General features: G+C 47.7%; 1 protein-coding gene across 5 annotated transcripts; it reads left to right on the forward strand.

Moving 5' to 3' along the window:
* The first annotated feature begins 1,037 nt into the window (after positions 1 to 1,037).
* COPZ1 (COPI coat complex subunit zeta 1) lies at positions 1,038 to 20,665 on the forward strand. Of its 5 annotated transcripts, XM_043446734.1 has the most exons (10): positions 1,059 to 1,129; positions 3,378 to 3,580; positions 12,152 to 12,220; positions 13,497 to 13,578; positions 14,220 to 14,311; positions 15,545 to 15,600; positions 16,910 to 16,987; positions 17,146 to 17,197; positions 18,418 to 18,456; positions 19,043 to 19,207. In XM_043446734.1, exons 2-10 carry the CDS (start codon positions 3,485 to 3,487, stop codon positions 19,103 to 19,105), a joined length of 627 nt encoding a protein of 208 aa, XP_043302669.1. In that variant the 5' UTR covers positions 1,059 to 1,129; positions 3,378 to 3,484; the 3' UTR covers positions 19,106 to 19,207. The 5 variants fall into 5 exon arrangements, with proteins under 5 accessions (XP_043302673.1, XP_043302672.1, XP_043302669.1 ...); XM_043446738.1 differs by lacking the exons at positions 3,378 to 3,580; positions 19,043 to 19,207 and adding an exon at positions 19,274 to 20,665 and having other exon boundaries at positions 1,038 to 1,129; XM_043446737.1 differs by lacking the exon at positions 3,378 to 3,580 and having other exon boundaries at positions 1,038 to 1,129; positions 19,043 to 19,203.
* The last annotated feature ends 7,145 nt before the right edge of the window (positions 20,666 to 27,810 follow it).

Below are 27,810 nucleotides of genomic sequence, written 5' to 3' on the forward strand. Positions count from 1 at the left end.
GAAGATTCCTCAGAGAAGGGAATGGCTACTCACTCCAGTATTGTTGCCTGGAGAATTCCATGGACTAAGGAGTTGGTGGGCTACAGTCCATGGGGTTGCAAAGATTTGCCTCAACTAGTGACTAACACACATATAAGGCAAGTAAAGATGTCCCTGACCTAAGAAGCGTCGGGGACCAAGAAATTGAAGGGTGAGGAAAGCTAAACTTCATCAAAATCCCTCCCTATTGTGAAATCTCTGCATTCAGTAAACTTCTCTTTTCTCATTTTGCAACGGCTTGTCCCTACTGGAAAACCACATACCCTGTTCCCTATATCGTTCCTTATCCCGGACCCTTTATCCCTGTGTCCCTCAGTATCCAAAACTCTCAAATCCCGTTTCACGGCGCGCTACAGAAAATCTGCTTTTAGAAAACTCACTAGCTTCTTGTCCTTCCCCGGATCAAGCAAAGTCTGGGACTCCACCTAGGGTAGATTGTACTGTTAGCAATCAACCTCTAGAGGCCTTCGTTTATCTAAGTAACACGCTGGTCATCTTGTGGCTTTACTTTATGACTGTGCAGACTTTGTGTATGCTGAAGTGATCTGTGCGAATCTGAAGGAGGAGCTAGTAGTGTCTGCCAAAGCAACCGTGGACATCAGGGACATCAGACTCAATGGAGGCTCCGGAATGAAGATTCCGGTAGGATTACATCAAGACCCGCCAGTGTTAAGGGCCAAAGAGACACAGCGCCCCCTAAAGGGAGTGCGAATTAAAGTTACTAAATCCGGCCGACGATATCACGTGCCCTCCGCCCGGCCAATTGAAAATTAATAATCGCTTCCTCTGTTCCCCATGGAAACAACCCCGCCCCTCTAACCTTCCCGCTCCAGTCAGTCGTGAGGTTTTGTCGTTTTATTGAATGTTTAAACTGACAATCAAATACCCACGCCTTCTGGCTGGACACCTTGCTTCCGCTAAGCAAACTAGTACACTGATTGGCCAATAAAATAATAGATGACATTTGGGCGTCCAGTAACCTTCATCTTAGGCGGGATCTAATGAGGACGTAAGGCCAATCAGAGGCGGCGTTGCCTCTGTAGCTCCACGTCGGCACCAGCTGCGGGGCAAGATGGAGGCGCTGATTTTGGTAGGAGCCGGAGGGGCAGCCGAGATGCTGCAGTGTCCAGGGGGGCCGGGAGTCGGGGTTCAGCATGAGTGGGAGGGGGTAGAAAGAGGAGTTCCGGGTAATCCTCGGGGTCCGAACGTTTTGCAAGTTCCTGGAATAAGCCTGTGGCCTAGTGCCGGAGCTAAAGCCTCGGTTTAGAGTAGGGAGCTCTGCCGGGGATAGGGCAGAGTTGGTGGAAAGTTGAAGGGAGCACATGGAGTCATTAGGACACATAGGATCATAAGCGTACTGGATTGGGGTCCTTCAGATTCTCTCTTGATTATGCGCATTGTGGATGATACTGTGATTTAAATTCCCCCACGTCTCCAAACTCGCCTCAAATTGTAAGAATGGAGTGCAGGTGTTTGTCATCACAAACAACTTGTCACAGTGCAGCTCTCCGTTGATAATTCCCTGTCGTAGACCTTAAAAAAACTATTTTCTTCTTCGATTTTCTACTATATGGATTTTGTCATCATAAGGAATCAGTATTCCATTAGAGTTCTGGAATACCTGATAAGAGTTAGTGTTGTCTTGTGGAATGTTTTTTCAGACTACTTATTCTGTTCTTTTCCCGGTTCATTTAAATTTTGGAAATTCCTATTGTAGGATCTGGGATGCCAACTCTTCTCTGGTTATGTAAGAATTTTGGTGACTAAAGCGGTGTGTTACTTCCCCTGTCCTATAATCCTTTTTGCTTGTTCAAAAAAATAAAATACTATTACCTCTTCTTTAGAACTGAGCTTTTCTCTCAAAAGTGCCCCACCCCTTTCCAACATGGGGTTGTTAACATATATATGTATGTGTAATGTGTAGGAATTTAACTCCCAGCTTCTTCCTTAATTGAATTGAACTCTAGGTTCCTTTTTTGCCTTTCCCCCCACCTTCAGCTCTTCACATGTACACCTCCAAATCCTCATCAGGTTAAAGAGAATAACAGGTTTCAATATCCCTCTTTCAAAATGGCAAATATAGGGATAGTCCTTCCAAAAATATGGTTTGTTTAAGTCTAGGTAGAAAGCTTCAAAATCTTACTAAAGATATTTTCTGTACCAACAGTTAACCAATGTTCTTAACTACTTAACTGACTGAGATGAAGTCTAGGGAATTGGTTTCTTTGGAAGTTTTAAGAAAATTTTAGACTGCCCCTTAGTTCTATTTAGAAGGGAGCCTGCTTATAGGTAAAGGAAGATGATACTCCAAGGGCCCTTTTAACAACGGATCTGTGTGTAGAGGTGACCTGAGATGTATGTGAAAGTCCCTCTCCCTCTCACATTTTCTCTTACTTCAGTTTTTTTTTTTTTTTTTACTTCAGTTCTTATCTTTGCTTCCTTGGTGAAGTTTGTTTCGACCTGCTTCTTCCTTATATCCATTTTAATCTTTTTTTTTTTTTTCTTTTTTTTTTTTTTTCTTATATCCATTTTAATCTTTACCTCAGATGCTTCATTCACAGATCCTTGCTGACCTGATCAGGTATCCCTGAAGTTTGCTTTAGAAATCTTACTGAGTCTTTGTCCTGAGGAACCTGTGTGATCTGTAACGGGAAATGAAGATGAAGGGAAAAGGGCTTCCTTGAGTAAGCACAATCAAAACCAGGATTAGTTTTTGACTCCTCATCCTCCCAGACCAAGTATTTCTCTCATATTATCATGGGCTTTCCACCTCTTCAGTATGCCAAATTGTACATTCAACTACCAGTTACATAAAACTTTAGTTAGGTACAAAGCACCAACAATCAAAGTACCAATACAAGTTCTTGTGTTGGTCGCCAGAGTTCTTAGAATATCATATTAGTAATTTCCTTCCTCTTTGTCTGTGCTTCCCAACATTTTTGTTTGTGTGTGCTCTTTACTATTTTCAATATATTTTGGGTCCCCAATTAAGAACTTGTGTACCTTTCCCACCACTCCAGCCCTTCTCAACTGGAGTTCAGGGGAGAATTAAGCCCTAATGCCCTAAGACATCATTGTATGTAATGAATCAACTTCTCTGTGTACACAGTGTCACTAGTTTTATACTGTCTTTGGGAGGAGTAACAAAATAGTTTTAAATAATTTTCAGTATTCAGTGTTTCAGATGTGGAACCCTGGTTGAGAATCAGGTGGTATTCCCTAAATTTTTCTCTTCTCACTACCCTCACATTCTGATCCACAAAATATAGCTCCATCTGATTCAAAATCACCCTTTCTCACTGTTCCTTTTTATCTCATCCCCTTCTCTGTCTGCTCAGTGTCATCTTCTAATTCTTGGGTCACCATCTTCGTTGTGAAGAGTATAAGGAGCTCCCTGGACTTTTACCTGAGCTTCCTATTGAGCTAAAGTGTTGATTGTATCTGGATGAAAGTGAAAGTATTAGTGACTCAGTTGTGTCTGACTCTTTCTGACCCCATGGACTGTATCCTGCCAAGCTCCTCTGTCCATGGAATTCTCCAGGTAAGAATACCGGAGTGGGTTGCCACGCCCTTCTCCAGGGGAAATCTTCCTGACCCAAGAATTGAACCTAGGTCTCTTGCATTGCAGGCAGATTCTTTACTGTTTGAGCTACCAGTATTTAACAAACCACTTCTTAGAGAAGGCAGACCTCTTCTAAAGTTCCTTTAGGTTTCTTCCTCTCACATGTCTGTTTCCTGGTTTGACTGGCTCTCTGGGAAAATCTAATCAATGTATATTCAATCCTCACCTCTACAAGACACATTAGGCATAGGATACTGAGGAGAAGGGAAAGTAAGGTGGGGGAAGGTGTCAAAAAGAACTATCATTTGAAATTTGATCTGATTATGGCAATTTCCAAATACCAGTTGTTGTTATTGTTCAGTTGCTAAGTTGTGTCCAACTCTTTGTGACCCCCATGGACTGCAGCACACCAGGCTTCCCTTCCTTCACTATCTCCCGGAGTTTGCTCAAACTCAGGTCCATTGGCTTAAAACTCAACATTCAAAAAACAAAGGTCGTGGCCCCTGGTCCCATCACTTCATGGCAAATAGATGGGGAAACAATGGAAATAGTGACAGACTTTATTTTCTTGGACTCCAGAATCACTGCAGATGGTGACTGCAGCCATGAAATTAAAAGAAGCTTACCCCTTGGAAGAAAAGCTATGAAAACCCTAGACAGCATATTAAAAAGCAGAGACGTTACTTTGCCGACAAAGGTCTATATAGTCAAAGCTGTGGTTTCTCCAGTAGTCACGTACGGAGGTGAGAGCTGGACAGTAAAAAAGGCTGAGTGCCAAAGAATTGATGCCTTTGAACTGTGGTGCTGGAGAAGACTCTTTGAGAGTCCCTTGGACAGCAAGGAGGTTAAACCAGACAATCCTGAAAGAAATCAATCCTGAATATTCACTGAAAGGACTTATGCTGAAGCTGAAGCTCCAATACTTTGGCTACCTGATATGAAGAGCCAACTCACTGGAAAGACCCTGATGCTGGGAAAGATTGAAGGCAGGAGAAGGGGACGACAGTAGATGAGATGGTTGGGTGGCAGCACCGACTCAATAGACATGAGTTTGAGCAAACTCTGGAAGATAGTGAAGGACACGCAAGTCTGGCATGCTGCAGTCCATGGGACTGCAAAGAGTCAGAGACGACTGAGGGACGGAGCAACAGCAACGACGACAGTGTCATTAGTCGTGATGCTAATAGGTTCCCTTCATTTAGGTACTTTACAACGGGTCATGTTTCTTTCTTGAATTAAGTAGTCCATTCCTACCTTTCAAGCAGATTTGTCTAATCTTTCTCAGGTTCTTTTCTAGGGAAAGAGACCCTTTCATCTCCTTCCATTCCTAGTGCTTGCTATTAATGCTTCTGGCCTGGACACAGCTTCCTCTTTCCCGCTGTTTTCTGCTGGTTCTCTGTTGCGAATGGAGAGGGATCTCTGCAGGTCACCATTCTCCATTAATAACCTCTGGAATCTTAAAGATAATGACATATCCCCTTCCTCCTTCCCCCTTTTACCCTTTTTTCATCAAAACTGAATTACTCTAGCAGTCCAGATCCTTAAATCTTCCTCATAGTTTTCATTTTTCTTAATCCTCTCTGGATTCACTTTCTGAGAGCTTTTCCATGCTTTATGCACTAGACTTCTTAATTCTATTCTTTCTCTCCCCTTTGTACATTTCTATCCTAAAACAATGACCAGATCCTGAATTCTAAGCCTCATTCAGTAATCAGGGAATCCAGAGTGCACACAGGAGTATGCGTATATATTGAAGGAAGAAACTATGCAGAATACATCAATGACTTTTAAAGGCTGATATTGCTCTGTGGCCTTCGCTTCCTGAATCATCTTAATGGGGCTTTTGTTAAAGTCTTTTGGCACTAACAGTAGAGGTACTTGGCCTAAATGCCCCCTCCCCCTGCTCTGGGCAAAGGTATCAATTACATTAAGCCCCCAAAGCACTCCCATCTCATTCCTGGCAGTCCCCTGTGCCCCTCTCCCAGCTGCGTCCTTGCTGGTGCCTGGCCCGTCCATTTCGTTAGGAGAAGCAATCTCCTCATTCCTGCACTGTGGAGATATATTTCTCAGCTAGGGCGTGAGCAGTGCCAGCACTGCCCCCGGTGAGGTCCCTGGCAGCCATAAAAATTTTTATTGTGATTATGTTGGTGTCGGGGTGTCCATCTGGGTTATTGCACACCTAGTTTAATTGATTGAAGTTTAATTTATTGACACTTCAAATTAAATGATCAGAATAAACTGTGCTGTTACTCTGGCCGGCTTGTTTTAATGGTTGATTGCTGGAAGCAGACCTCGGCTTGAACTAAAACCCCCAAAGAGCAATTGACGCTGCTTCTAACTCTCCCCATGTCTTGCCCTCCAAGAAGACCTCGTTATAGATTTCCGACGTATTTATATATATTTTTTCCCTCTCCTTCACAGTGGTGGGAAAGAGTTGGTCCCTGGCAAGGTATAAATTATATCAGAGGTCTAGGGGAGCTGTCACATGGTCAAAGGAGGAGGAGGGGGCCTCCATGTGAAGAAAGCCAGACCCCTGAGAAGCCAGGTCTTCCTTGGGAGGATGAATGCAATTATCCAGATATTTGAGGGAGCCTAGTGGCAGATTTAGGGTCTCTTTTTCAGCTAGATATTTGCTACTGTTTTTTTTTTGCTTTACTCTGTTAACGTGACTTGGTTAGAGTCAGGATACTGACAAGAAAACTGAGAAGCAAATAAAAGATGGAACAGGAATAAAGAATCAGTGCCTACCTACCCACTTATGCTAGAGTAATTAGGAAGATGGAAGGCAGTGTGCCCATGGACAGCTTTGATGAAGATGAATTGGGAGGTTGAGGCCATGCACATGATGAGATACCTGTACTGACCAGAGTCTCTTACATCTCCCTCTGCTAATTCTGCACAGTTTATGCTTTCTCTCAGATCAGATTATTAGAAGAGTTCTGTTCTTAGACTCCCAAGCCTGTCACCTCTTCCGATGTTTGACCACCCCCATCTCTTCAGGAAGTCTTTCCTCTTATGTAATCTAAGTCTTAAATGCTGCAGATGAAACTTTGGTCTCCTTATTTGGCTTTTTAATTTTCCCACTATTAAGGTAGGTATCCCCATCCACAGCCAGTTGGCCTGGATAGCTCTGTCTACCGATTTTCTCTAGCTTCTTTTCTATTATTTGTGTAGTTTTTAGAGGGAGGCTGAAACTAGGCAGAAGATAGCAATTCTGTCTCAGGGTTGATTTGGGGGAGCAAGTAGATTGAAGGATGAACACAGAGGCTGTCAGTTCAGTCTTTCAGAGACTTAACTTTTTGTTTTCAGAAGCACATGGGTGGGGAATAAATTACGATACAAATCATGACCAAGAACTCATCAGAAATAGATCTAGCCCCATTTGATTTTTCCCTTTGCTGCGTGATATTTAAATGAGGGCTCTTGGATTATTCAGCTGGGCAAGCAGGAAGTTCTAATGTTGCTCTTGGGGTTCAGGTATTTCACACCTGAGCAGTACTCTGATTTCTGCTGGTTCAGTTCATCTCCTCATAGCAGTGCTCCTCACTTTGTCTCTAATTTTTGTAATTCTTTGATTTCCAGAATAGCTGAAGAAGTAGGGACTGCGTAACCTCTGTGCAAAAAATTCTCTGGCAGATGGGCTTTCAGAATTTTAAGAAGGGACCTGAAACTGCATTCCTGAAGAGTTTGGGATCTGGTTATCTTTGTTCTGCATGTCTCAGAGCTACGGGATTACTCCCTGAAAGCTGGAGGGGTGTGGTGCTGACCTTAGCTCCCCCTGCTGGCTGTGTTAGTTTTCTCAATCATTTATTTATAAAGGCTACACACATGTGTATTGAAGTCATTATTCGGTGCCTGGCAGAGGTGAGGGGGTGGTTTACAAAAGTATCACTCATTTCTCCTTTTTTTTTTTTTCATTTCTCCTTTTTTTTCTCCCCTCTCCACACCATCTTTTTGTCTTCAGAGAGAATCTCCTGGATTCTAAATCTAGGTCTATGAACTCCTTGAAATCATAAAAATTTGTGAATGTGTGTTTTTCTGGTAACAAGGTCCATGGATTTCATCAGCTTATTGAAGGGGGTCTAATGTAACTCAAAAAAGTTACTAACCTTAACTGATTTAGCTCAGGCCTCTCATTTCTCCAATGAGAAAGCTGACTCCCAGAGAAAGGTAGGACTTGAGTTAATGGCTGATGCAGACTGTAATAAAAGATTTTAGGAGTTAGAGACATTTTTTTCTTGTAGTGGCAGGCTTCCGGTGACTGTGCTTTTATTTTTTGTTTCTGCGTCGGATCAGAAGATTCTTCCCGGGTGACTCTCCCTGCCATCAGTTCTTCCTTCCTGACACTTGTGTTCACTCTCCTCTTAATAACCAACATTTGGTCTCACGTCGGCTGGGGAATGTTCTGTGGTACCTGTGGATCCTCTTCTTTCCTGAGCTGTGTTGTCTGAATCTAAGTAAGCCCTTGGGTAGTATGTGAAAACTATTTTTCTCTGGCTAAACCTTTAGCTAGTTCTTTTCATCTGAAGTCCCTAGGCTTGTGGCTGGCAAACTGGAGCCTTCAATCTTAGAGGAGCTTTTCATTTTAGAAATGGGCACAGAATCAGGGAGCAAAATACTTGCTTAGCCATATGGAACTGGAGTGGTATCTAGAAATTTCTCCTAGTTTTTTATAGTCTTGGTTTTGCTTTATAAATAGATTTAAGGAAAGAGCATCTTGTTTCTAGTTGATTGAGACCTATTGTCAAGCCAGGGTACTACTTCCTGGCATGGCCGTAAAGATTTCTTTGTGTGTAGAGAATGAAGAACTTTCTAGAAATCTCAACCAGATTTTTTACTTGTGTCCTTTCGGCCTTGTGGATTGCATCCTCTAACTCCACAAAGGCTTCTTGGCTCCCCCCCTTCTTTCTCCTCCCTCCGCCCCCACCAAAGATCAAATAAAACAGTCATAACCCCCAAATATCCTGCCTGCCTGCTCCAAACACTACCCTGGTCCTCTTCTGGTGGCATATCACGATCTTATCCCAGAGTATCCTTTTACTGTACATTGTGAACAGACTTAATTCCATGTTTTTTCAGGGCCCATTTCTCCTAGTTTGACTTACAAGACACACAGATAATGAGCTTTTCTCCAGCGCTGCCTTTTGAATATTTTTGCTAATAATTACAGTCCTGAGGAAGCTGCAGGTCACCTGAAGACCCACAGGGGGCAGCACTAGGAACGACTCTTCCTTCTAGTCCTCTGTGTGCTGGGGTAGAGGGGTACCAGGAGATGTTGATGTTTTTCACCAAGCTTCAGAAGCCTCTGATTGAGATCAAAGACTTGTTTGTAGCAGTCTCATTGCTTGTTCGGTGTTGTTTCAGCTCTCTTGAGGAGTACCGTCTAGTTTTTTTGATAATAAAAAGGGACATGAAAATCTGAGCCACCCAACCTCCCACAGACCAATCTGCCTGCATATCATTTCCAGTCACCGTTAGCATTTGAGGTGAAGTTCTGTTATACACTCAGGCTGTGGCTCTCTGAAAGTCAGTGCATCACAGAACTTTGTCTCGAAAGCTTTCTAGCAGCTACCCATTTGGGAGTGGGAGGGAAGAACAGGCCTTTAAAAATCCTTTGAACATGGCCCTAAGCGTGTAGGGTCTTTCTCAATAATCAGCATTTAATGTGTTACAAGGTCAGGCCTAGTCCATTGTCCAGGAATGCTGCTTCTCAATAGCTGGGAGTTGTTTATATATTTGCCCTTTGCAAAAAACTTAAAAGGAAATTACATTATCAGTAATGGCTTCTGGGCCCCTTAAACAGGCTGGTTTTTATAATATGAGAGGAACTTCAGGCCCTCCCCTGCCCACCCCCCCCACCCCCCCCACCCCCCCCCACTCTCTCCTGAGAGGTAAAGGCCCCAGGCTGAAGTGGAACCAGCTGTAGTCAGGAGGTGGCAGGAGAAGTAAAGGAGAAGCTGCCGGTCTGGCTGTAGCCGAGTGGAGAACTAAAGAAGCGTGGAAGCTCTGGCCAAGTTCTCGGCTTTGTTTAGAGTGGTCATTCCTTTGGAAGTTTGAAATGACCAGCCTTTTCTCTAGTGCCTTCTTACCCCTTTCAGACTTGCAATCACATCTGGTCTTCTCCTTCTGCCACCTTTGCCCTGTCTTTTATCCTTCCCAGGAAGATCCATGTTTCTATTTTGGGGGTTTCCTTGATAGCGTCTTCTAGGAAGCCAGTGAAAAGAGCCGGGAGCAGGACCCAGGAATCTGTCCCTCTCTTTGCCAGCTGTTTTAGGCACTCTCTTACCCTGTTGGCCACAGAGGATTGTCTGACTCTCCGACTTGGCTGGTGGCCGTAACCGTTTTCCTCTGCTTTGGGATCCCGTTCTTTCTAGAGATGCCAGACTCTGTGGCTGCAAGCACGAGTTACCTGTGCCAGATCAATGCCGGTTTAAGCCATTGGGAAGCTCTCTAAGGTTGCTGTGAGTGCAGATAGCCTGAACAGAGCCAAAGATTTCCAGGGACGAGGCTGTGGGAAAAACGATTTCTTCTGAATTCCCTTCCTGATGGACTTCTTTTCCTTCATTAAGGAAACTCATTCCCATGAGTGTCTCCCTGTTGGTGAATCAAGGATCCAGGTTGCTACAGAATTGAGCCTGCTTTATGGGTAGATCATTCTGTGGGGAATTAAGAGTTGGGAAAGCTGCTGTATTTGTGACCTTTTAGATGAGACTCTACAGGACTTCTTTCTGCTAGATAGGGTCCCTTAGTTTGAGAGAGTATTCTAGAAAGTAATGTGTATAGCATGAGCATTTCTTTCTTTCTTTTTTTTTTTTTTTAGCATGGGCATTTCTAAGGAGTGTTCGCCAGAGGAGGATGACTTGGTACTGATGTCACCCAAAAGGGCAACACCAGAAAATCTACCTGTATGCGGAAGCCTAATTATAAGAGAATCCCCTAGATGCTTACTTCATCAATAAATTTTTACCTTACTCTCAAACTTCATTTATTCTCATAATCATTCAATAAATATTGAGAATTTAGTATGTGTATTATTCTGGACACTTGTAATCAGTGAATGAAACAATATTTTCTGTCCTCAGGAATCCAAGTAGGGAAAGCTTACATTCTTCATCACTCTGTTCTAAAAATACTGAGTTCCGTTTCCTCTCCTTCTTAACTCCTTGAGCTCAGGTTGGTTCTTTGCTTGGGACCATAAACCTCCTGGAGCCTCATAGGATAGTTTACCTTGGTAGAAGCTACAGATCCTTGGTAGCAATTCTTTCTTCCTCTCCTTTGGGTCTTTGTTAAATGTATGCTTGGAGAATAGAGAATATGTTTGGCCCTGTGAGAGCTGTGGGTTTCCTAAATAGCATCAGGAAATGGAGGTAGCAAAGCATCAGCCTTGTCTCATAGCACAGGAGAAGGATATGCATGGTAAGTAATGTTGACAGTCAAGGACTATGAGCCTGCAAACACTTTAATACATGTACCATTACCTCCCTTCCCTTCGTCTTCTTTCTTGTTTGTTGGTTCCCTGGAAGTTGCAGAAGTGGAGGAGCTTTTACAAAGTGACATGCTTTGAATTTGAGTGTAACCATTAAGGCTGAGACTCTTGATTTCTTTCTTTCTTTCTTTCTTTTTTTTTTTTTTTGTGGCTGTGCCGTGTGGCATGCAGAATCTTAGTTTCCCAACCCGGGACAAACCCATGCCCACTACAATGGAAGCATGGAGTCTTAACCACTGGGCCACCAGGGAAGTCCTTGATTTCTTTATGAGACCCAGTTTCCTCAAAGGTTGATTCTTGGTGGTGAAGGACCACTCCTCTCCTGCTCCTTATCTGCAGGTTTCACAGTGTTTCTTAGCTGGAGCCTCCTCTTACTGCTTCTTAACGACCCGGAATTCAGATTGGTTTTTGTCTTGGCAAGTTAAGTGGTGGTGGTCAGGGTATAGTGGAGGAGTTGGGATCCTAGAAGCCTTAGAAGACAGATGTCTCCCTGGGCTGCATTCAGAACTGGTGTGTCTGTGTGTGAGTGTACATGTGCGCATGCCTGCTCCTTCCCCTCTGCTCAGTGTGTGGGTGGTTTAGGGAAGGCTTGCTTTATGCCTCTGCATTGCCACTGCAGCAACTTCCAAGTACACTAGGGCATTCAACCCTGTTTTCCTATAGCCCCGTGCAGTGCTTATTAATTAATCTGGTCACATTCCATACCCACCTGTGCATGGGAGACCAGGGAGGAGGGAGAGTAATTTGGAAAATAACTATAGCATAATATTTGGAAATAACAGCATGACCTCCTTTGATTAAGCCCTCTGTGAGTCTGACTCACAGAAATTATTTCTCTGGTGCTGCTCTGGGTCCTTTGTTGAAATGTCCCCTCCCTCAGTTCAGTTCATTTGTCGCTCAGTCATTCTCAGTGGGAAATGTCAAAATCTAACCAGGTTGGGATAGGGGACATACAGAGGCATCTCTGTAACCCATCGCAGCCCCAGTGGGATTAGGAGAAGGTATCTGGTTTGTGAGTGGTGGCAAGAGCCTTCAGGACTGAAGATGTGTTCATATCTCTTCAGGAACCCTCCCTGTATACCGTCAAAGCCATCCTGATCCTGGACAATGATGGAGATCGACTTTTTGCCAAGGTGAGAGTCCCTTTCAGATTAGTTGAGAAGCAAGACAGAGTTTTGGGTCTTGGGACTGGCCCCATTCACTCCTATTAATCCACAAATAATTTTGAGAATTCTTCCATCTGTGACTATGCCGGATAAAACCTAAACTGCTCCTATCTGTTAGTTGCCCTGCTTCCCTGCTTGTCCATCCTTAGACTGTGTCATCAACATCAGAAGAGAGAAAAGCTTTGGAGCTTGGTTTCTGAACAAAGAAGTTTGTGGATGTAAGAAGCAGCCTGCCCAGCCCCATCACCCCTGTCCCTTTCCCTTCTACCCCATCATCCTGCCTGAGTTTTTCCAGGGAATTCTCGTGTAGTTCCACGGTTCCAGCCATACATCTGCAGTCACCACCAAGCTTGCTACTTCCTGACTTCCCCAGTCCGATATTTCTAACTTTGGATCCATTGAAAGAGAAGAGGAAGGACACCCCTCTCCTCTCCCTCCATATTCTCCCCCTCCTAGATAAATTTTTTCTGTCCCTGGTGTATTAACTCCAGGCAAGCATCGCATAAATCAATCAGCAGGTAGAGATTAGTTTAGAATTCACCAGCTGTTCCTCCCTGTAATTGGATGTAACTATGCAGGACACCTTTTGAAACAGTTATCCAGTTACTAAATGCCAGACCTGTCATAGGTCTTCAGCTGACTGCGACGGATTAGCCCCTAAAGAGCAGAGCGATTTAGCAGCCTGCATCTCCGCCCCCGTGCCAGGGAGAGCTTGGGAGTGGGCTCCATGGTGTGCTAGCTTGCCTCCCGCTTCTTTGAGATTGCTGGAAAGGAAGCTAAGATACCAGAGAGCCGAGAGCACAGGCAGAGCTTGTCCTTCTACGGAGGAGGGTTTTTCAGCCCTTCCCAATTCCTCAGCTTTGCTCAGTGAGTGAGGGCTGGTGCCTTTTGTGTTCTCTAGCAGTGCTTCCTGACCTGGGGTAGCGCCTGGGGATGGCCTCAGGGGTGCTGCCCTGGCGTACAGCTGGGGCAGAGCCTCCTCACAGGGCTTCTAGGACTTTTGCCCTTCCAACCTGGGAACCATGAGGTGGGGTGGCTTAGAGCAGGGTCCTTACAAAATTTGTTTTCTATCCAATTACCCACTGCCCATTCCCTGCTTCTATGGTTCTCTCTTCTTCCTGTCAGTATTTCTCTTCACTCCATCCCTTGAAGGGGAGAAATCCAAGACCCAGGGCAAAACAGTCACTAATCATCCTGGGCTTCCAGCTCTAACAGCCCAACCCATCTCCTTCCCTCTGACTAGTACTATGACGACACCTACCCCAGTGTCAAGGAGCAAAAGGCCTTTGAGAAGAACATTTTCAACAAGACCCATCGGACTGACAGTAGGTCGTTTTCCTTTCACTACTCCCTGTGGTGGGGGGATGGGGGGAGCCACAGCAGGAAGGGGGCGGCAGTGGGACTGTGGAGAAAGGATAAAATGATTCTGCCTCCTTTTTCTCTTTTTTCCTCCTCCCCTCATATAATAAACTCTTCAGAAATGTAATGGGGAGGTGAGTGTACCTCACGCGGGAATACCGTGCTAGAAGGTTGGCTGTTAGCTACCTGTCTAGTCCCTGGATTTATGAGCCTCACTTGACAAATTTAACTGCAGCTCTGCTTATTGTACCGCATCCATTAGGGCAGGTAAATGGAAGTCTGTAAAGGTGACCGCTCTGCGTTTTCACCTCCGAAGGATCGACTAGTATCCTGTCTCATATACAAGGAGGGAAATAAGGGTAGTAGGGGCAGGGAGCAGTTAGAGAAGAAGATGCTTAGACTCCCCCATTTATACTTGCCTTCTTCTGCTATCACCTGAAAAGAAAAAGCAGGTCAACTTCGGTCTTTGGGAGGGGGGGTCATTAAGACCCACCTTCCCTCAGCCCCACATAGCTGAATACCAATTCATGGTAACTCCCTCTACCCTACTTCCAAGTCTCAGACCACCCACTGTTTCTACCTTTGTTCCCCCCACCCATCCCCACAGGTGAAATTGCCCTCTTGGAAGGCCTGACAGTGGTATACAAAAGCAGTATTGATCTCTATTTCTACGTGATCGGCAGCTCCTATGAAAATGAGGTGAGAATCCCCACACTCTACCATCTCTGCTCTCACCTCCTGAACCGCTGGCAGGACCTTGTGACTGGTTCTGGGCCCAAGGACTGCCGTGTGCCTTTGGCTTCTGACTGGCTAATGAAGTTGTCGGAGATCCATGTCAGCCTCACAAACATGGCCGAGCAACTAAATCAACCTGGAATGCAAGCTTTCCCGGCTTTCTCTCTCTGTCCACGTAGGACACACCATCTATGTTTTGATAACACACTAACATACAGTATCAATGGCCTTCCCTGCATAGTGATTTTTAAGGTGGATTTCTGAGTTGTGATCAGGGTTCACCTGTGAATGAGCCACACCTAACTGAGTTTGGGCCAATTAGGCAATATTATGGGTGATATTGAAGCCATATATTCTCAGTGGCTCTTTGAAGACTGTGGGTATAAGCCCTAACCTGCTTCCCATATGTAGGAAAAACTATTTACCTCAGGTCACAACTTTCAGGAGAGTAGATAAGTAAAATTAAGCCCCCACATAATTTGAGGCAAAAGTCACAGTTTGAGAAAACCAGTTCTTACTGAATTCTTTTTTTTTTCCCATTTATTTATTTATTTATTTTTCTTACTGAATTCTTATTGCTCTAAGTGCTTTGTAGAATGCATTGTTATTTAAACCTTATAGCACTTCTATGAGTTTTGGGCACTAGTGCCCTCGTTTTATAGATGATTAAACTAAACCTTGAAAAAATTTAAAAAAATAAATAAATAAACCTTGAGGAACTGTCTGAAATTACTTACATTTGACCACTGTTGGACTACAGATGTGGCTATTTCATGTGGTTCAACCTGGTAACTTTCCCAAGGGTCACACATCTAGAAATGGTTCAGTGAGGATTTAAGTCCAGGTATGTCTGACTCCAAAGTCCGTGCTGTCTCCACAACCGACTTCAGCTATTGCTTGGTTAAGGATTTTTCTAAGACATAGGGTTACACATATACAGTTGGGAAAGACATGCAAAAGACTAACAGGAAAGTTCTGTTTGAACAGTCTGGTCAAAGAGAGACCTCAAATTACGAGATCATGAAGCAGAATTTATTTTTGTCTTCTTCCTGTTTTACTCTCACTTCCACCATATGCTGTTGGTCTTTTGTGAAAGCCTGTGTCTTTTGATCCTTAATGAGTTAGAGGGTTTTGTTTTCAGGTAGCAGATTTCGGGGCCTTGAACTTTATCCTTCTGCTTCTTCTGTCTCCAAATAGCTGATGCTCATGACTGTTCTGAACTGCCTCTTCGACTCATTGAGCCAGATGCTGAGGTGAGCAGGCCATTCTTGACATCTGTTTGGGAGAGAAAGTCACTATTCTTCAGGCCCAGGGATTTGTGGGGGCTCAGCAGAGGCTGCAAGAAGTTGATTTACTTTGAGAAGTTGGGCTTATTATTTCAGAGTAATTTACACTGATGGGGAGGGCTGGATGGGGGAATGTGTTACTCCTGTGGAATAATTCTCCTGAGAAAAAGGATTAGGAGGGAGCAGAATCTTTGCCTCTGTGTCTACTGTCACATCCCGCCGTGACTCTGTCAGAGCTCCAAGCACCTCACAGTGTTCTCCTGGGCTTCATTCTTTACATTCAAGATAGAGAAAGGGCAAGCATAGGGAAATGTCCCGGATACGACATCAGCGCCTTGGCAATGGAGGCAGCACTCCTAATTTTTCATGTGCGGCCCTTAGTTGTTCCTTCTATAGAACAGGAAGAATGTGCCTTTTACCCTCTCCTCCCCATCTACCTCCCCGCCACCCTCTGCTCCCCACGTAGATGGGCCGTAGAAGAGATATAAGATACTTTTCCTGAAAACATCCAGGGCTCCCCAGTGAGCCCAGTACAGACATCCATCCAGACGGAGCAGAACAGCAGGCGCTCTCAGCCCCACAAAATCAGCAGGGTGAATGGCTCAGATTTCCTCAGGAAGGGGATGATTTATTTCTCAGCCAGGTGAATGAATAGGCTTCATTTCAGTGATCTAGTGAAAGAGTCAAACTGACGGATGTGACTGGCCATGTGCACCAACCACCGGATCTGAGGCTGGTGGATGCTGGGCCCTGGTGGTTCCCAGCCCACTAGTTGGGCTCCTTTTCAAGGCCTGAGCAGAGCTGGGGAAGGAGGCCGGGGGAGGGGAGTGTGGAGCAGAGAGTCTTAGAAGGCTTGTCAGAGCTTGAGTGCAAATAGAGTTTGTACTCAGTCCCTCCTCACCTCCCGCCACCTCCAGATTGAGTGTTAACTCTGTGTATTTCCTTTTTTCCACCCACTGATGTCAGTGTTCGTGAGCAATGTTGTAAGCAGCATCATAGCAGATAGGAAAGAAAGCATAGCTCTGGAAATCAGCCCTCGAATAGGCAGAAATTGACTGTGTGTATATTTTGAATCTCTTTCCTGGCATTCCTGATCCTTACTCAGCAAAGAAGTGTAGGAAGGGTGTTAGGGTAGGTTAGCCAGAAGGTTCTTACTCACTTGTTTGTGTGCTTAGTGGAGACATACACTGGTCTAGCTGAGGCTCCCCCAGCTCAGACCATGTCCTAGGATCCCTTTCACACCCAGGCTGGGTTTTCTCTTCCCTTGGGGACTCAGGAAAAATGTAGAAAAGCGAGCTCTGCTGGAGAACATGGAGGGGCTCTTCTTGGCTGTGGACGAAATCGTAGATGGAGGGTGAGTTCTCGGCCTTCCCTGGACCTCCCTGGATCTGGGGTGAGGGGTGGGGCCGCTGCCCCTGTCCTGAGGCAAGGGGGCTGAGTGACCAGAGTTCTCCCACAGTAAGTTGGTCCTTCAGGACAGAGTGAACAGTGGTCTCTTCTTTGTCTCTTCAGGGTGATCCTAGAGAGCGATCCCCAGCAAGTAGTACACCGGGTGGCATTAAGGGTAAGTAGGACTGTGCTCGTCCCCCACAGCCACCATCCACTCATCCTCCAGGACCAAACCTCCTCAATGATATAAAGGGTTGGGGCTGGTAGAATACATGTAACTGTCTCCTTCCGTTTCAAATTGTCCTGATCTCAAGAATGGGAACCAGAAAGAAGGTATTTCTACCCCTAACCTGGTACTTAGCGTCTCATATAGTCTGCACAGAGTGGACATTTAATACATACTTTTAAAATCAAAGATGAAATAAAGGGAACTTGAATATTGATGGTTCTAAAATGATAAAGGGATTTGAGGTTGGCTGCTTCTTCCTGGGGGAATGAATCCAATCATCTGAGGCAGAGGAGTGTCTTCCTTGTCTTTTAAAGTCTTAGGAAACTGAGGACAGCACCTTTCCATCAGGAAGTACTTATTTGTCAGAACCTCTGTCCTCTTTGGTGCCAGTGGTACCAGAAAGAGGCTTCTGAGTTAACCATAGAAAGCCTCAAGTCATCGAGGTGCAGAGAGAGCCCACCAGCAAATTGCAGGGCTACAGAGAGGCCTGAGCAAAGCCAGTCTCCCCACTCACAGAATGTCCCGGCTCTGACCTCCACAAGAGTGAAGGCTGCCAGTGCCGGTAATGGGAAATCTTCTCCCTTAACTGCCGTGGGCTCCATTTGCATAGTTTAATCTTCTCCTTTAACATATGTCTCTGTGTGGCAAGAGAGAAGGTCCCCCCACCCCCCCAGCCGACTCCCTCCTTTCCCTTCTCAGGCTGCTGTTGCAGCAGTTTATTTCTCAAATTAACATGCTGTCGTTACCCATCAGGCCTTGCGGGATCCATTAAACTACCCCCGGCTCCCCCTCATCCTCTCCCTAGCGATATTGATATTCAGGGAAGGTCTTCTCTGACTAGGGAATCAGGTCTCCCACCCCCAAGTTGAGAATCAGATAACCTGCTGATTACCTGGAATGGAATAAATCTTAAGAAGTCCTCCTGCCTTAAAACAGAAGATGGATGAAATGACCCCCCCCTTTTTTTTTTTTTTTTGGCTCACAGTCCCTCTGGCCAAGTAAAATTGTGGCTGCACTAACTAGTCCCTAGGAGGGACTGAGAAGGCTAGGGCATGTGCCCTCCACTTCAGTTTAAAGGACTACCTCTTCCTTCCTTACTGCCCGACCTCAGTCAGGTCTTACTCCAGCTTTTTTCCACACTGAACGCTTGTCTCTCTGTGCCGTAGGGAGAAGATGTACCCCTTACGGAGCAGACCGTGTCTCAGGTATGACTTTCTTCCTTCCTCTTCTCCAGAGGGACCGGGTCACTAAAGAGGCTAGCATAGCCTTCAACCCCAGCCCACCAGGCCTGAACTCAGTAGACTAGAGACTGAAGACACATCTTCTTTGGCTCCCTCTTAATCCCGAGAACTGGGGCTCATGGCTCATACAGCCCAGTGCTCCCTACCCATCCCAGCTCCTATCCCACTTTCCTGTGAGCAGTGGCTGTCAGCCTTGCTCTGTACCCTTCAAACCCTCCCTGCCTGATGCCTCATTCAGTGATTTATTCCCCAGCAGAGGCTTGCCTTAAGCAGATGGTCTGTGTGCATGCACACACACACTCTCCCTTTCTCTTATTATTCAAATGAGGGCTAAGCTGGCAATGCATACTCTAGAATATGCATGCAGGTTTTGCAGATCCATCTTGCTACTTTGCAGATAGATTGTCTACCTGATGGGGGTGGGGGGGGTGCAGGGGGGGATTCCGTTTTCTACCCACTTGGAATTTTCACCAAGAAGTCCATCTGGATGTGGTAACCCCCCTCCTTTTAACATGTGTCCAGTAACCCCCAGTTTTTTCTTTCCTCCCAGGTATACCTCTTCTCTCTTCATCCCCCCAGTGGACTTGAATTTTTTTGGAATTTCCCAAACTGACAGTCCTCTAGGGCCTTAGAGAGCTTCTTCCCATCCCTCTACCCTTGGGGATTTTCTATTTGCCAGTCTTCTAAGGACAGGGAAGGCAAGTGAGGGGAAGGAGAGCCCCATCCCCACCCCCCGCCCTGCCCCTCAGCAAGCCCCTCAATGCCATCCTTGTCCCTGCAGGTGCTACAGTCAGCCAAAGAACAGATCAAGTGGTCCCTCCTCCGGTGAAGACCCCACTGTTCCTGGCTCCTCACCCCCTCAAAATATCCACGTCGGCTGTGACTTGTCATGCAGTTCCCCAAATGATGCTCTCAGGGTCATCATGGGGATCACAGGGATCCTTAAATCTCCATCCTATCTGTTGTTGCCTCCTCATTCCCACCCCAAACCCATATACACTTCCTGTTCCTTCTCCCTCCTTTTGGCAGTTCTGGGATTCAGTCAGGCTCTCAGTGGATTTAGACATGGACAGGGGCAGCATCCTCTCCCTTTCTCCACTGGATTAGGCGCCCTTGCATTTTCTCCATTTCTGTGCCCTTCGCTGCAGCTCCACTTCAGAGCAGGAGAAGGAATGTGCTGAGTGTTTTCCTGCCTCTGCCTTTATCCCATCAGCCCCTGTGTCCAGCAAGGGGAGGGAGAGGGAGTTCCTTTCTATAGAATGAGTGAGGGTGGGGAAAGGCATATCAGGTCTCTGCTGCAGCCTGGCTGGGCTTGGTATTTTCTCCCATTTCTTCTTACTGCCCCGGTCTCCAGCCTTGGGAAGAAAGACTGGGAACAACTCATAGGCAGGGGACAGCGTGGAAGAAGCAGTGATTTAAATTTTATTGGAGAGGGCCTAAAAATTCTTTATTTCCAACACAGCTGAGTTTTTTTTTTTTTAACCCCGACCCTGGCTTGTAACTTCAAAACTGCTGTGGTCTGTGAGTGTCCGTTGTGGGAGGGTCTGTCTCTCTGGCCAGTACCTTAACTCTCCACCTTCACTACCCGTGGGATCTCCGCCTGGCTTGTCCTCTCCGTGTCCTGGGGAAAGGCCAGTCCCTGAACTAAAACTCCATTCTAGGCTTGGGAAGGAGAGTTTCTGCTCAGAACAGGGACAGGGTGGAATTTATGACTTGGGCCTCTGGGCTCTCTCAGCCCCTTCTCTCCCCCACATGCATTTCACTCCTCTGCCTCGGGTCTGCAGTCTCTGTCTGCTGCTTAACCCTGTCCTCTCTGCCTCAGCCTTACATCCAGGCAGTAGGTCTGGGTGCCTCCCCTCCCTTGGTCACTGAGAGAGGCACCTTTCTTCAGAAAACCTTGGGGATTTGGATTCCCCCAGGAAGACAGAGGAAGGAACAGCCACTGTTTTGTCTCATCTCTGACCCAAAACTTCCCACAAAAAACGTCTCAAGAAATCTTCCTGAGACTTTGAGTTCTGCCCCACCGACTAACTGCCAGTTCTCCAAGAGTGTGGGCGGATAACTGGGCATCCGTGAGGGACCATTTCTGTGTAAGAGATGTGTGGAGTCAGGATGGCAGCCACCTTCATATACTGCTCTGTGCAAAGAGGAATAAAACATTTCTTTTTCCAAACTGCCTTTGTGTGATGTTTGTGTTCCTCTTCCTCTCTTTTTGGCAGCTGCTCCTATTCCTCTAAACACCACCGCCCCTCGCTCCCCATCTTATAATATTTCTTCCCTGCTACCTCAGAGACTCCCCAGCATTCTGGCCCCCCCCCCCCATCCCTAATTTACGGGGCTGTTTGCCTCCTTGGCATCTCTCCGTCCACTCTCCTGGAAATTGGCGCCAGGGGTGGGGTGGGGATGGTATTTTCTCAGTGGGAGTCCCAGGGAACTGAGTGCTCCCCCCACCACCCCCAAAGCCAGCTGCCTGCTCCCGCCTCAGCCATTAGTAACCCGGAGACGCGCACCTGCGTGGGGGCTCGCCTGCAGCCCCGGCTCCCTTCCTGCACCTCCCTCTCCCGCTCCGAAATGGCGCTGAGCGGGTTATTTATCGGAGCCAGCACTGCTCCAGAAGGTCAGGACGGTGGTGTAAATAACCTCTCCTCGCCATTTCCCCGTCCCTCCAGAGCCTGCTCCCCACTCCTCCTCCACCTTTATTCGCACAAATGAATGTGGCTGGGCTGGCGCAGAGCCTGGCCCTGCATCTTAATGGGGCGGTGAGCTCACAAGATGGATTTAGCTGGGGGTTTTATGGTTGCCGCGGCGACAGGAGAATGCTTTGGTTTTCTTTCCCCCTTCCTCTGCAGAATTTGAAGGGGGCGGTGGAGTGTGGGGAGCCCTTCTCTGCACTGCAATTTTTTTTTTTTTTCTGCACTGCAATTTTAAGGGTCTCTGCAGTCACCTCTACTGCTCATGAGATGGGCCTGTAACTTCAGGATTAGGCAACAGAGACAGGAAAGGTTGAGGGAAGGAAGGTAACCAGAGGGAGAAGCCTTTCCAGCATCAGTGATACCTGAAACATAGAGGTGTCGTCTTGCATGCTCTTTGAGAACCTAGCAATTCAGCTCAGCCACTGTAGGACTCCTGGGCCTGGGGTCCCCCTCAGCAGAGAGGAAAAAAAAATGCTTGGGTATAGCACTCTGCAATCCTGCACTGAGAGTTGGGGTACAGGGTGCTGGATAAGGGCTAGGGATTTTTGTCTTGCCCGTCTGAGCTGGGGGAAAAGCAGTGTTCAGGCATTAAGGTTACCACCCTAATCCTCCAGGCTTCCCTTGTGGCTCAGCTGGTAAAGAATCCACCCGCAATGCAGGAGACCTGGGTTCAATCCCTGGGTTGGTAAGGTCCCCTGGAGAAGGGAAAGGCTACCCACTCCAGTATTCTGGCCTTGAAAATTGTCCGTGGGGTCCCAAAGAGTTAGACACGACTGAGGGACTTGCACTTACACCCTAATCCTCCTACTCATCACCCAACATGGACCCTGCTGGAGTTGGGGGCATGTTGATTTGAGAGTTGGGGGCTGCCAGACACGACTGAGTATGCACAAGATCAGCAGTGGTGTGGAGAGTAGTGTTCTGTCCAGTTCTCAAACTTGGAATTCTCTGAGCTTGTTTTCCCAGCCTGGCCTGCTGTGAACTTTTCCTGCCTTCTGTTTCGCACTAGGAATGGAACTCTGGTGCCCTGGCCTACACAGTCCTCTAGCCAACAATGTTCTTTCAGGACAATGAGCAAGCCCTCGCCCAGCACAGACTGAAGCAGAGACTGAGGAGTAGGGTCTGATTCTCTCCTTCCCTTGGTCTTTTTCTGTCTGATTCTGGGCCTCTGTCTCTGTTTGTGAGCCCTTCCCTCTTCCCCAGGGGACCCTGGGAACCCCTCCTCCCTCCTGTCTCCCCCTCCTCCCCTTTGGCTGGGAAAGTGACTAGAGCCTGAATAGTGCCAGACACCTGCCTGCCAGATGTGGCGATTCCCTATTCTTCTCTCCCCCCTCCCCAAATGTCTATCCTTTCCCCACCCCACTGAGCTCAGGCAGAGGGAGCCCCCCTACAGGGTGATTTAGTGCCACAGCCCCTCTTCCTCAGCGCCCCCTCCAGTTCCTCGCTCTCCCCCTGGTGCCCATGCTCCCACTTTTTTCCACCTGGTACAGCCTCCTGCTCCCACCCCAGGGTGCTGGCTTGCGTAAGCTTCAGCTTCTGGACTGGAGAATGAATGGGTGGGGCAGAGGTGACTGGCCTCTTTTTCACCCATGGGAGAGTACATCAGCTGGGCTGAGGACAGTGGCAGCCAGAGCTGATGTCATTCTCACTGGTGAGGTGGGGAGGAGGGGGTGAGTGGGGAGAGAACTAGCACTCTGACTGCAGAGGCCTGTGAGACCTCCCCAGGTAGGCAAGAGAGCTCAGAATTGTGGCTGCCTGGTAGATACCACGTCTCCGGCTGGGTCTCCAGATCTTGTCTGGATCTGTGTCTCAATATGACTCAGTAAATGCCCTTCAGCTCCTCCCCTTCAGACTTATCCAAAACACACACTTAAAGGGAACCCTTAGTCCTTACCCTTCTCTCTTCAGTGTTTGCCCTTCGGTATCTTTTCTCTATTAATCTTTCTTCCCTCCCATTTCACCCTCCTCCATTTGTTGAATTTCCCTCACAGTCACCTGGCCTCCCCCGACTCCATCCGTCCCATATCACAACACAATATAATCCCAGACCTCCTACCAAAGCAGAGACTCATACAAAGTCACTCATTTCTCCTTTCCATCCCTCTTTGCAATCTGACAGTCCCCCTGGGCCAGACAGAGAGCTCTGAGGTGGGGGTGGGGTAAAGGATGGCTGAGTTGAAGAACAGCAGAGGCAAGACAGGTAGATGAAGTGTCCAAAGAAGTAGAAGAGGTGGAAGGAGTGGGACAGAAAGATGGAAAGAGAGAAAAAGATAACTGTGACACAAAGAGGGTTGAGGGTTAGCAGAAAGCCAGCAGAGCAAACTGCGTGAGAGAAACCCACACAAAGAGAGCAAAGCTGGGAGCAGGGAGAATGGAAAGATGGAGACAGGGAAGTCATAGCAAGAGAAGGCAGCTAAGGAGGGGCCAGGCAAGGGGCAGACTGACCCTCCTGGGCCCCCTCACACTGCTGGGCCATAAATCTTGTGTATGCGTGCATAAGTGTCTGTCTGTCCGTCTGTGTGCCTGAATACAGGGCACAGGCGTAGAGGGGTGTCTGGTGAGGGTAGAGATGATCCCCACAATATTATTCTCCCATTTCTTTCAGCCACCTCCTTCCTTGAGGCACCCCACACCTATACACCCCTCAACCAGTACTCCTGATGCTCCAGGAGCCATCCCCAAGGTATTTCCAGGATTCCAAGGAATCCAGGCTTTTTCACTTGGAATGCAGGCCTGCTGGAATGTGCAGTTAGGATCTGTAGCATCAAGAGGCCCCATCACCTCACTGCCCACCCCCATGCCTGCTCACCAGCTGCTCCCGTCCATCTTCTCCTCCCACTCTCCTTGTATCTCTCCCTCCTCGGCACTGACCCCTCCCCCAGCCCCTGACCCCCAGCCGCCTGGGGCCTGCGTTGGAGGGGAGACAAAGACAGGATTTATCACCAGGATAGAGAAGCAGCCAGAGACCAGGGCTGAGGGCAATGGCTGACCTCCCTGGATGGGAGGGAGTGCTTGGCCAGATGCTGGGAGGTGGAAAGCCTGGGTTCTAGTGGCTCCTGCTCACAACTCTCGCCCCCTCGCCCTTTCCCCCACTCAAACCTTGGTTTCTCCTTTTCCCTGAAGATTGAGGAAAGAGAGGATGGCCTCAGGTGATTTTAGGCCTCTGAAGAACAACCTGGGAGAAGGGAAGAAGGGAGATGAATGTCTTATGGATATTGGGGAGGATCTGGAAACCAGGTAGCAATCAGGTTCCTATTATTTCCTGGACTAGAAAGGAGTTCAGGTTTAGCAATGCAACAGATGAAATGAGATGGAGAGGTATCCCCCAATCTAGAGGGACTTCTCCAGAACAGGCCCTGATTGCCAACAAAGAGGGAGAAAAAGGTGACTGTGGGTCTTGAAAGATGGAAGATACCATCTCACCTGAAATCAAAGGAAGAAATGAAATTCCCCAAGGGTAACTAGCTCCTGGTGGCTCAGATGGTAAAGAATCTGCCTGTAATGCAGGAGACCGGGGTTCAATCCCTGGGTCTGGAAGATCCCCTGGAGAAGGGAATGGCAACCCACTCCAGTATTCTTGCCAGGAGAATTCTATGGACAAGCCTGGCGGGCTGCAGTCTAAAGAGTCAGAGTCGGACACGACTGAGCAATTAACACTTGCTAGTTCCAGTCCCTTTGAGAAGACCTGCCTCCCTGAGATCCCCCACTGCCTACTGAGAGGATGGGGAGCAGCTGGACCCTGCCTTTACAGTAAATAGACTATTGGCCCGAAATTGTCTCTACTCAGCAGGCAGGGTGTGTGCTCAAGGAGAGGGAATGGTGTGATCCAGGAGTTTCCGAGAAACTAGACCATATATCTTTCAGTGGACAGCTCCTGCAGCTTCCCTAGCCGCCCTTGGAGGCCCACTAGCCCTCCAGAATCTCAGCATGTCAGAGGCCTCCAAAAACCCAACTCTGAAGCTGTACCACTTCCAACTCCTGTCCCTCCCCCCCACCACATCCTGCTTTCTGCCTTCACCCCACTGTTCCAAGAGAAGGATGCTCGAATGAATTACCTCCAAGTGAAAAAAGAATGGAGGGAAGAGAAACCAAGGCAACTAGGAGCTTCTAGTCTGTCTACCAGTCTCTTAACACAGCCCGACCAAACCATTCCTACCCAGGGGCTGATGAAGGAGACCATCTTGTGGTTTCTTTTTAAATTCTTCTGCAAGCTGAAACCATCCTCTCAATTCTCAAAGGAAAGCCCAATTTTGGAAATTTCAGTGGGAAAGGCTCATGGGTTGGGAGGAGAGACTGAGAAAGGACAAAAGAATGGTGGGGCAGGGGTTGGGGTTGGGTGGGGGGGGCGGATTTGCACAGGGTAAGGAAAAAAACAGGAAAAGGGAGAAGTGAGCATCTCCAGCATCTCGTTTTTCCTGGCTCCCCCTTCCCCCAATTGAGAAGGCAGATTTACAGCCCTGGTTTGGGGAGAGGGGGGGGCGGTGAGCATAAGGAAGACAGATCTGCAGTTCTGCCCTCTGAGTGTCTGGGTACTTAGCTTTAACTCCCCCATTAGCATCAATCCCCATCTTGCTGCCCATCCGTCTTCTGACATCAGCTCCTTCCCCTCTCTGTAGCCCAGGCTTTCTGACCCTAAGTGGCTCTTAAAGGGCCAGTCTAGACCTTTCTCTCCCTCCCTTCTCCCACTCCAGGCAGCACAGTCTGGGGGGGGTGTGTGTGTTTATGTGCAGCCATCCTTGCTGAGGCCAGAGTGGATGGGAGGCCCACTGTGTACATGTGGAGGGAGGGGGCAGCTCTTCCCTAGCTCCCTCTGTTCTCTTTAGGCCCCTCTATATCAGGGACCCCTGTCTTTGTTCACTACCTCCCCAAGCCCAGAGCAAGCCCTCCAGTTGAGCTGAGGGTCACAGACATGGCTCCTAGAGCTGAGGGCTGGAGAAGTCATGTGGATCCACAGGGAAGATCCTCTCTCCCTCTCTCATTTCCTGGAGGCCCAGGGCAAGGGGTATCCTGAATTACTGGCTGTTTTTAATTCTCAGCCAGCAGTGGGGGTGGATAGGCTGAGACTCCTAGGAGATGCCCTGAGCCCTACATTCCTAGCCTCCTTACCCAGGGCCCCAGGCTGTGGTGGTGGTGGTGGGGTGGCATTTCAAATCTTCCTCTCTCTGTGAGGGAAATGACAAGCCAGAGAAACCTGCCTCTACATTTACTGGCTCCTCTTTCTTATTCCTCAGCAACTGAGTTTAGGGGGTAACAGGGGAAACTGGCTTCTCCCCATTTCTCTCCATCTTCTGCAGAAAATGCTGTAACTGCACTCCAGGGGCTATAAGAATGCCAGGATGATTGGAAAGTTCCTCCCCCATCAGCCTTCAATCCTTTCTGCTGCAAAGCTCTGCAGTCCTCTGAGAGGCTTTCCAGGATAGTCAAAGCCCCCTCCTGATATCTGAAACCCACTCCTCACCTCACTCAGTGTTCCCTTCTCTGGCTCAAGATGAGAGAACTGGTAGGTGGGGGGCTTGGGAAAGTGGCCACGCTAAAAATAGGAGCCCCCAGCTGCACCCCCCACCCACGGCCCCTTATTTATCACCTTCCAAACCTCACTCTCAAAGAAGCATAAATATTCCTAATTCCTGAAGGCCAGCCCTGAACTCATAAATTTAACTGGGGAGGTGGGCAAGGGGAGGAGTGAGGTGTGGGGAAGGGGAGCCTACTGCAGCCTTGAGGAAGCCGAACATCTCCTGGGGGCGGTGTCTGACTTATCCCCAGGCTGACGCCCGTGGGTCTTAGTTGAGAGGAGGAGGAGTTGTGGCTTTCAATATTTTCTCTAGGAATTAGCCTTTTCTCACTCCCCGCCCCGAAACAAAAAACAAACTTAGTTCTGTCTTCTCGATTAGTTCTCCATTCTTCTCCATCCCTCTTTCCTTGCTATTACCTTTTAGCTTTTTCCTGCGCCCCTCTCTACGCCTTTGCTTCTCCAAGTCTCTCCCTTTTCAGAACCATTGTCTGAAGAGGAAATTTTCATCTCTCGTTCTGTCTGGATAGTGAGGTTTGAAAAGAAAAGTCCCCCTCAGTGCCCCCATCTCCCCGCTTCTGCCCATTAGCCCCCTCAAACGCGCCCTTTTCAGTCTTCCCCTCGGACTCTCCCTTTCTCTCCCTGGGCCTTCCTTTCTCCTCAGTCTTCCTTTTCCTCTGTCACTCACTTCGCCTCCTCAGTTTCCCCTTCAGCTCAGGATTCTCTCTCCCTCTCCAATCTCCTTTTCTCTCCCTACTGCACCCCATCCTACCCCGCGGATTCCTCAGGTCCTATTTACCCCTTCAGACCCCCTCATCTGCTTCAGTTCCTACCACCATCACACCCCATTTTCCTCTCCCAATGGATGAAAGAGGAGGAGAAAGCTTGAGGAATAGGTATAGGGAATGCGGTTCCAGGAGGGGAGGGAGAGCAAGGAGAGAACAAGCAGGGGAGAGGGAGACGGAAGCGGTGCAGAGGGGAGGGGCGTCCTCACTCCCCAAGCGGCGCCCCCCACTCCCCGCAGCCACTGAGCCATAAATCAGAGCTAAGGCGGTTTGGCCAATGGTAGAGTGACTCGTAAATCGGCCTGTCAAGATCAGCCAATGAGAGGCGGCG

This window comes from Cervus canadensis, chromosome 25 (genome assembly GCF_019320065.1).
Source record: "Cervus canadensis isolate Bull #8, Minnesota chromosome 25, ASM1932006v1, whole genome shotgun sequence".
NCBI classification, from domain to species: Eukaryota; Metazoa; Chordata; class Mammalia; order Artiodactyla; family Cervidae; genus Cervus; species Cervus canadensis.

Bases quoted from the DNA above. Each gene is read 5' to 3' on its own strand.
- COPZ1 (XM_043446734.1), top strand. From the start codon at position 3,485: ATGAAAGTGAAAGTATTAGTGACTCAGTTGTGTCTGACTCTTTCTGAC. The intron at 3,581-12,151 runs GTAAGAATACCG...ATATCTCTTCAG, and splicing joins CTGTCCATGGAATTCTCCAG to GAACCCTCCCTGTATACCGT. The intron at 16,988-17,145 runs GTGAGTTCTCGG...TTGTCTCTTCAG, and splicing joins GACGAAATCGTAGATGGAGG to GGTGATCCTAGAGAGCGATC.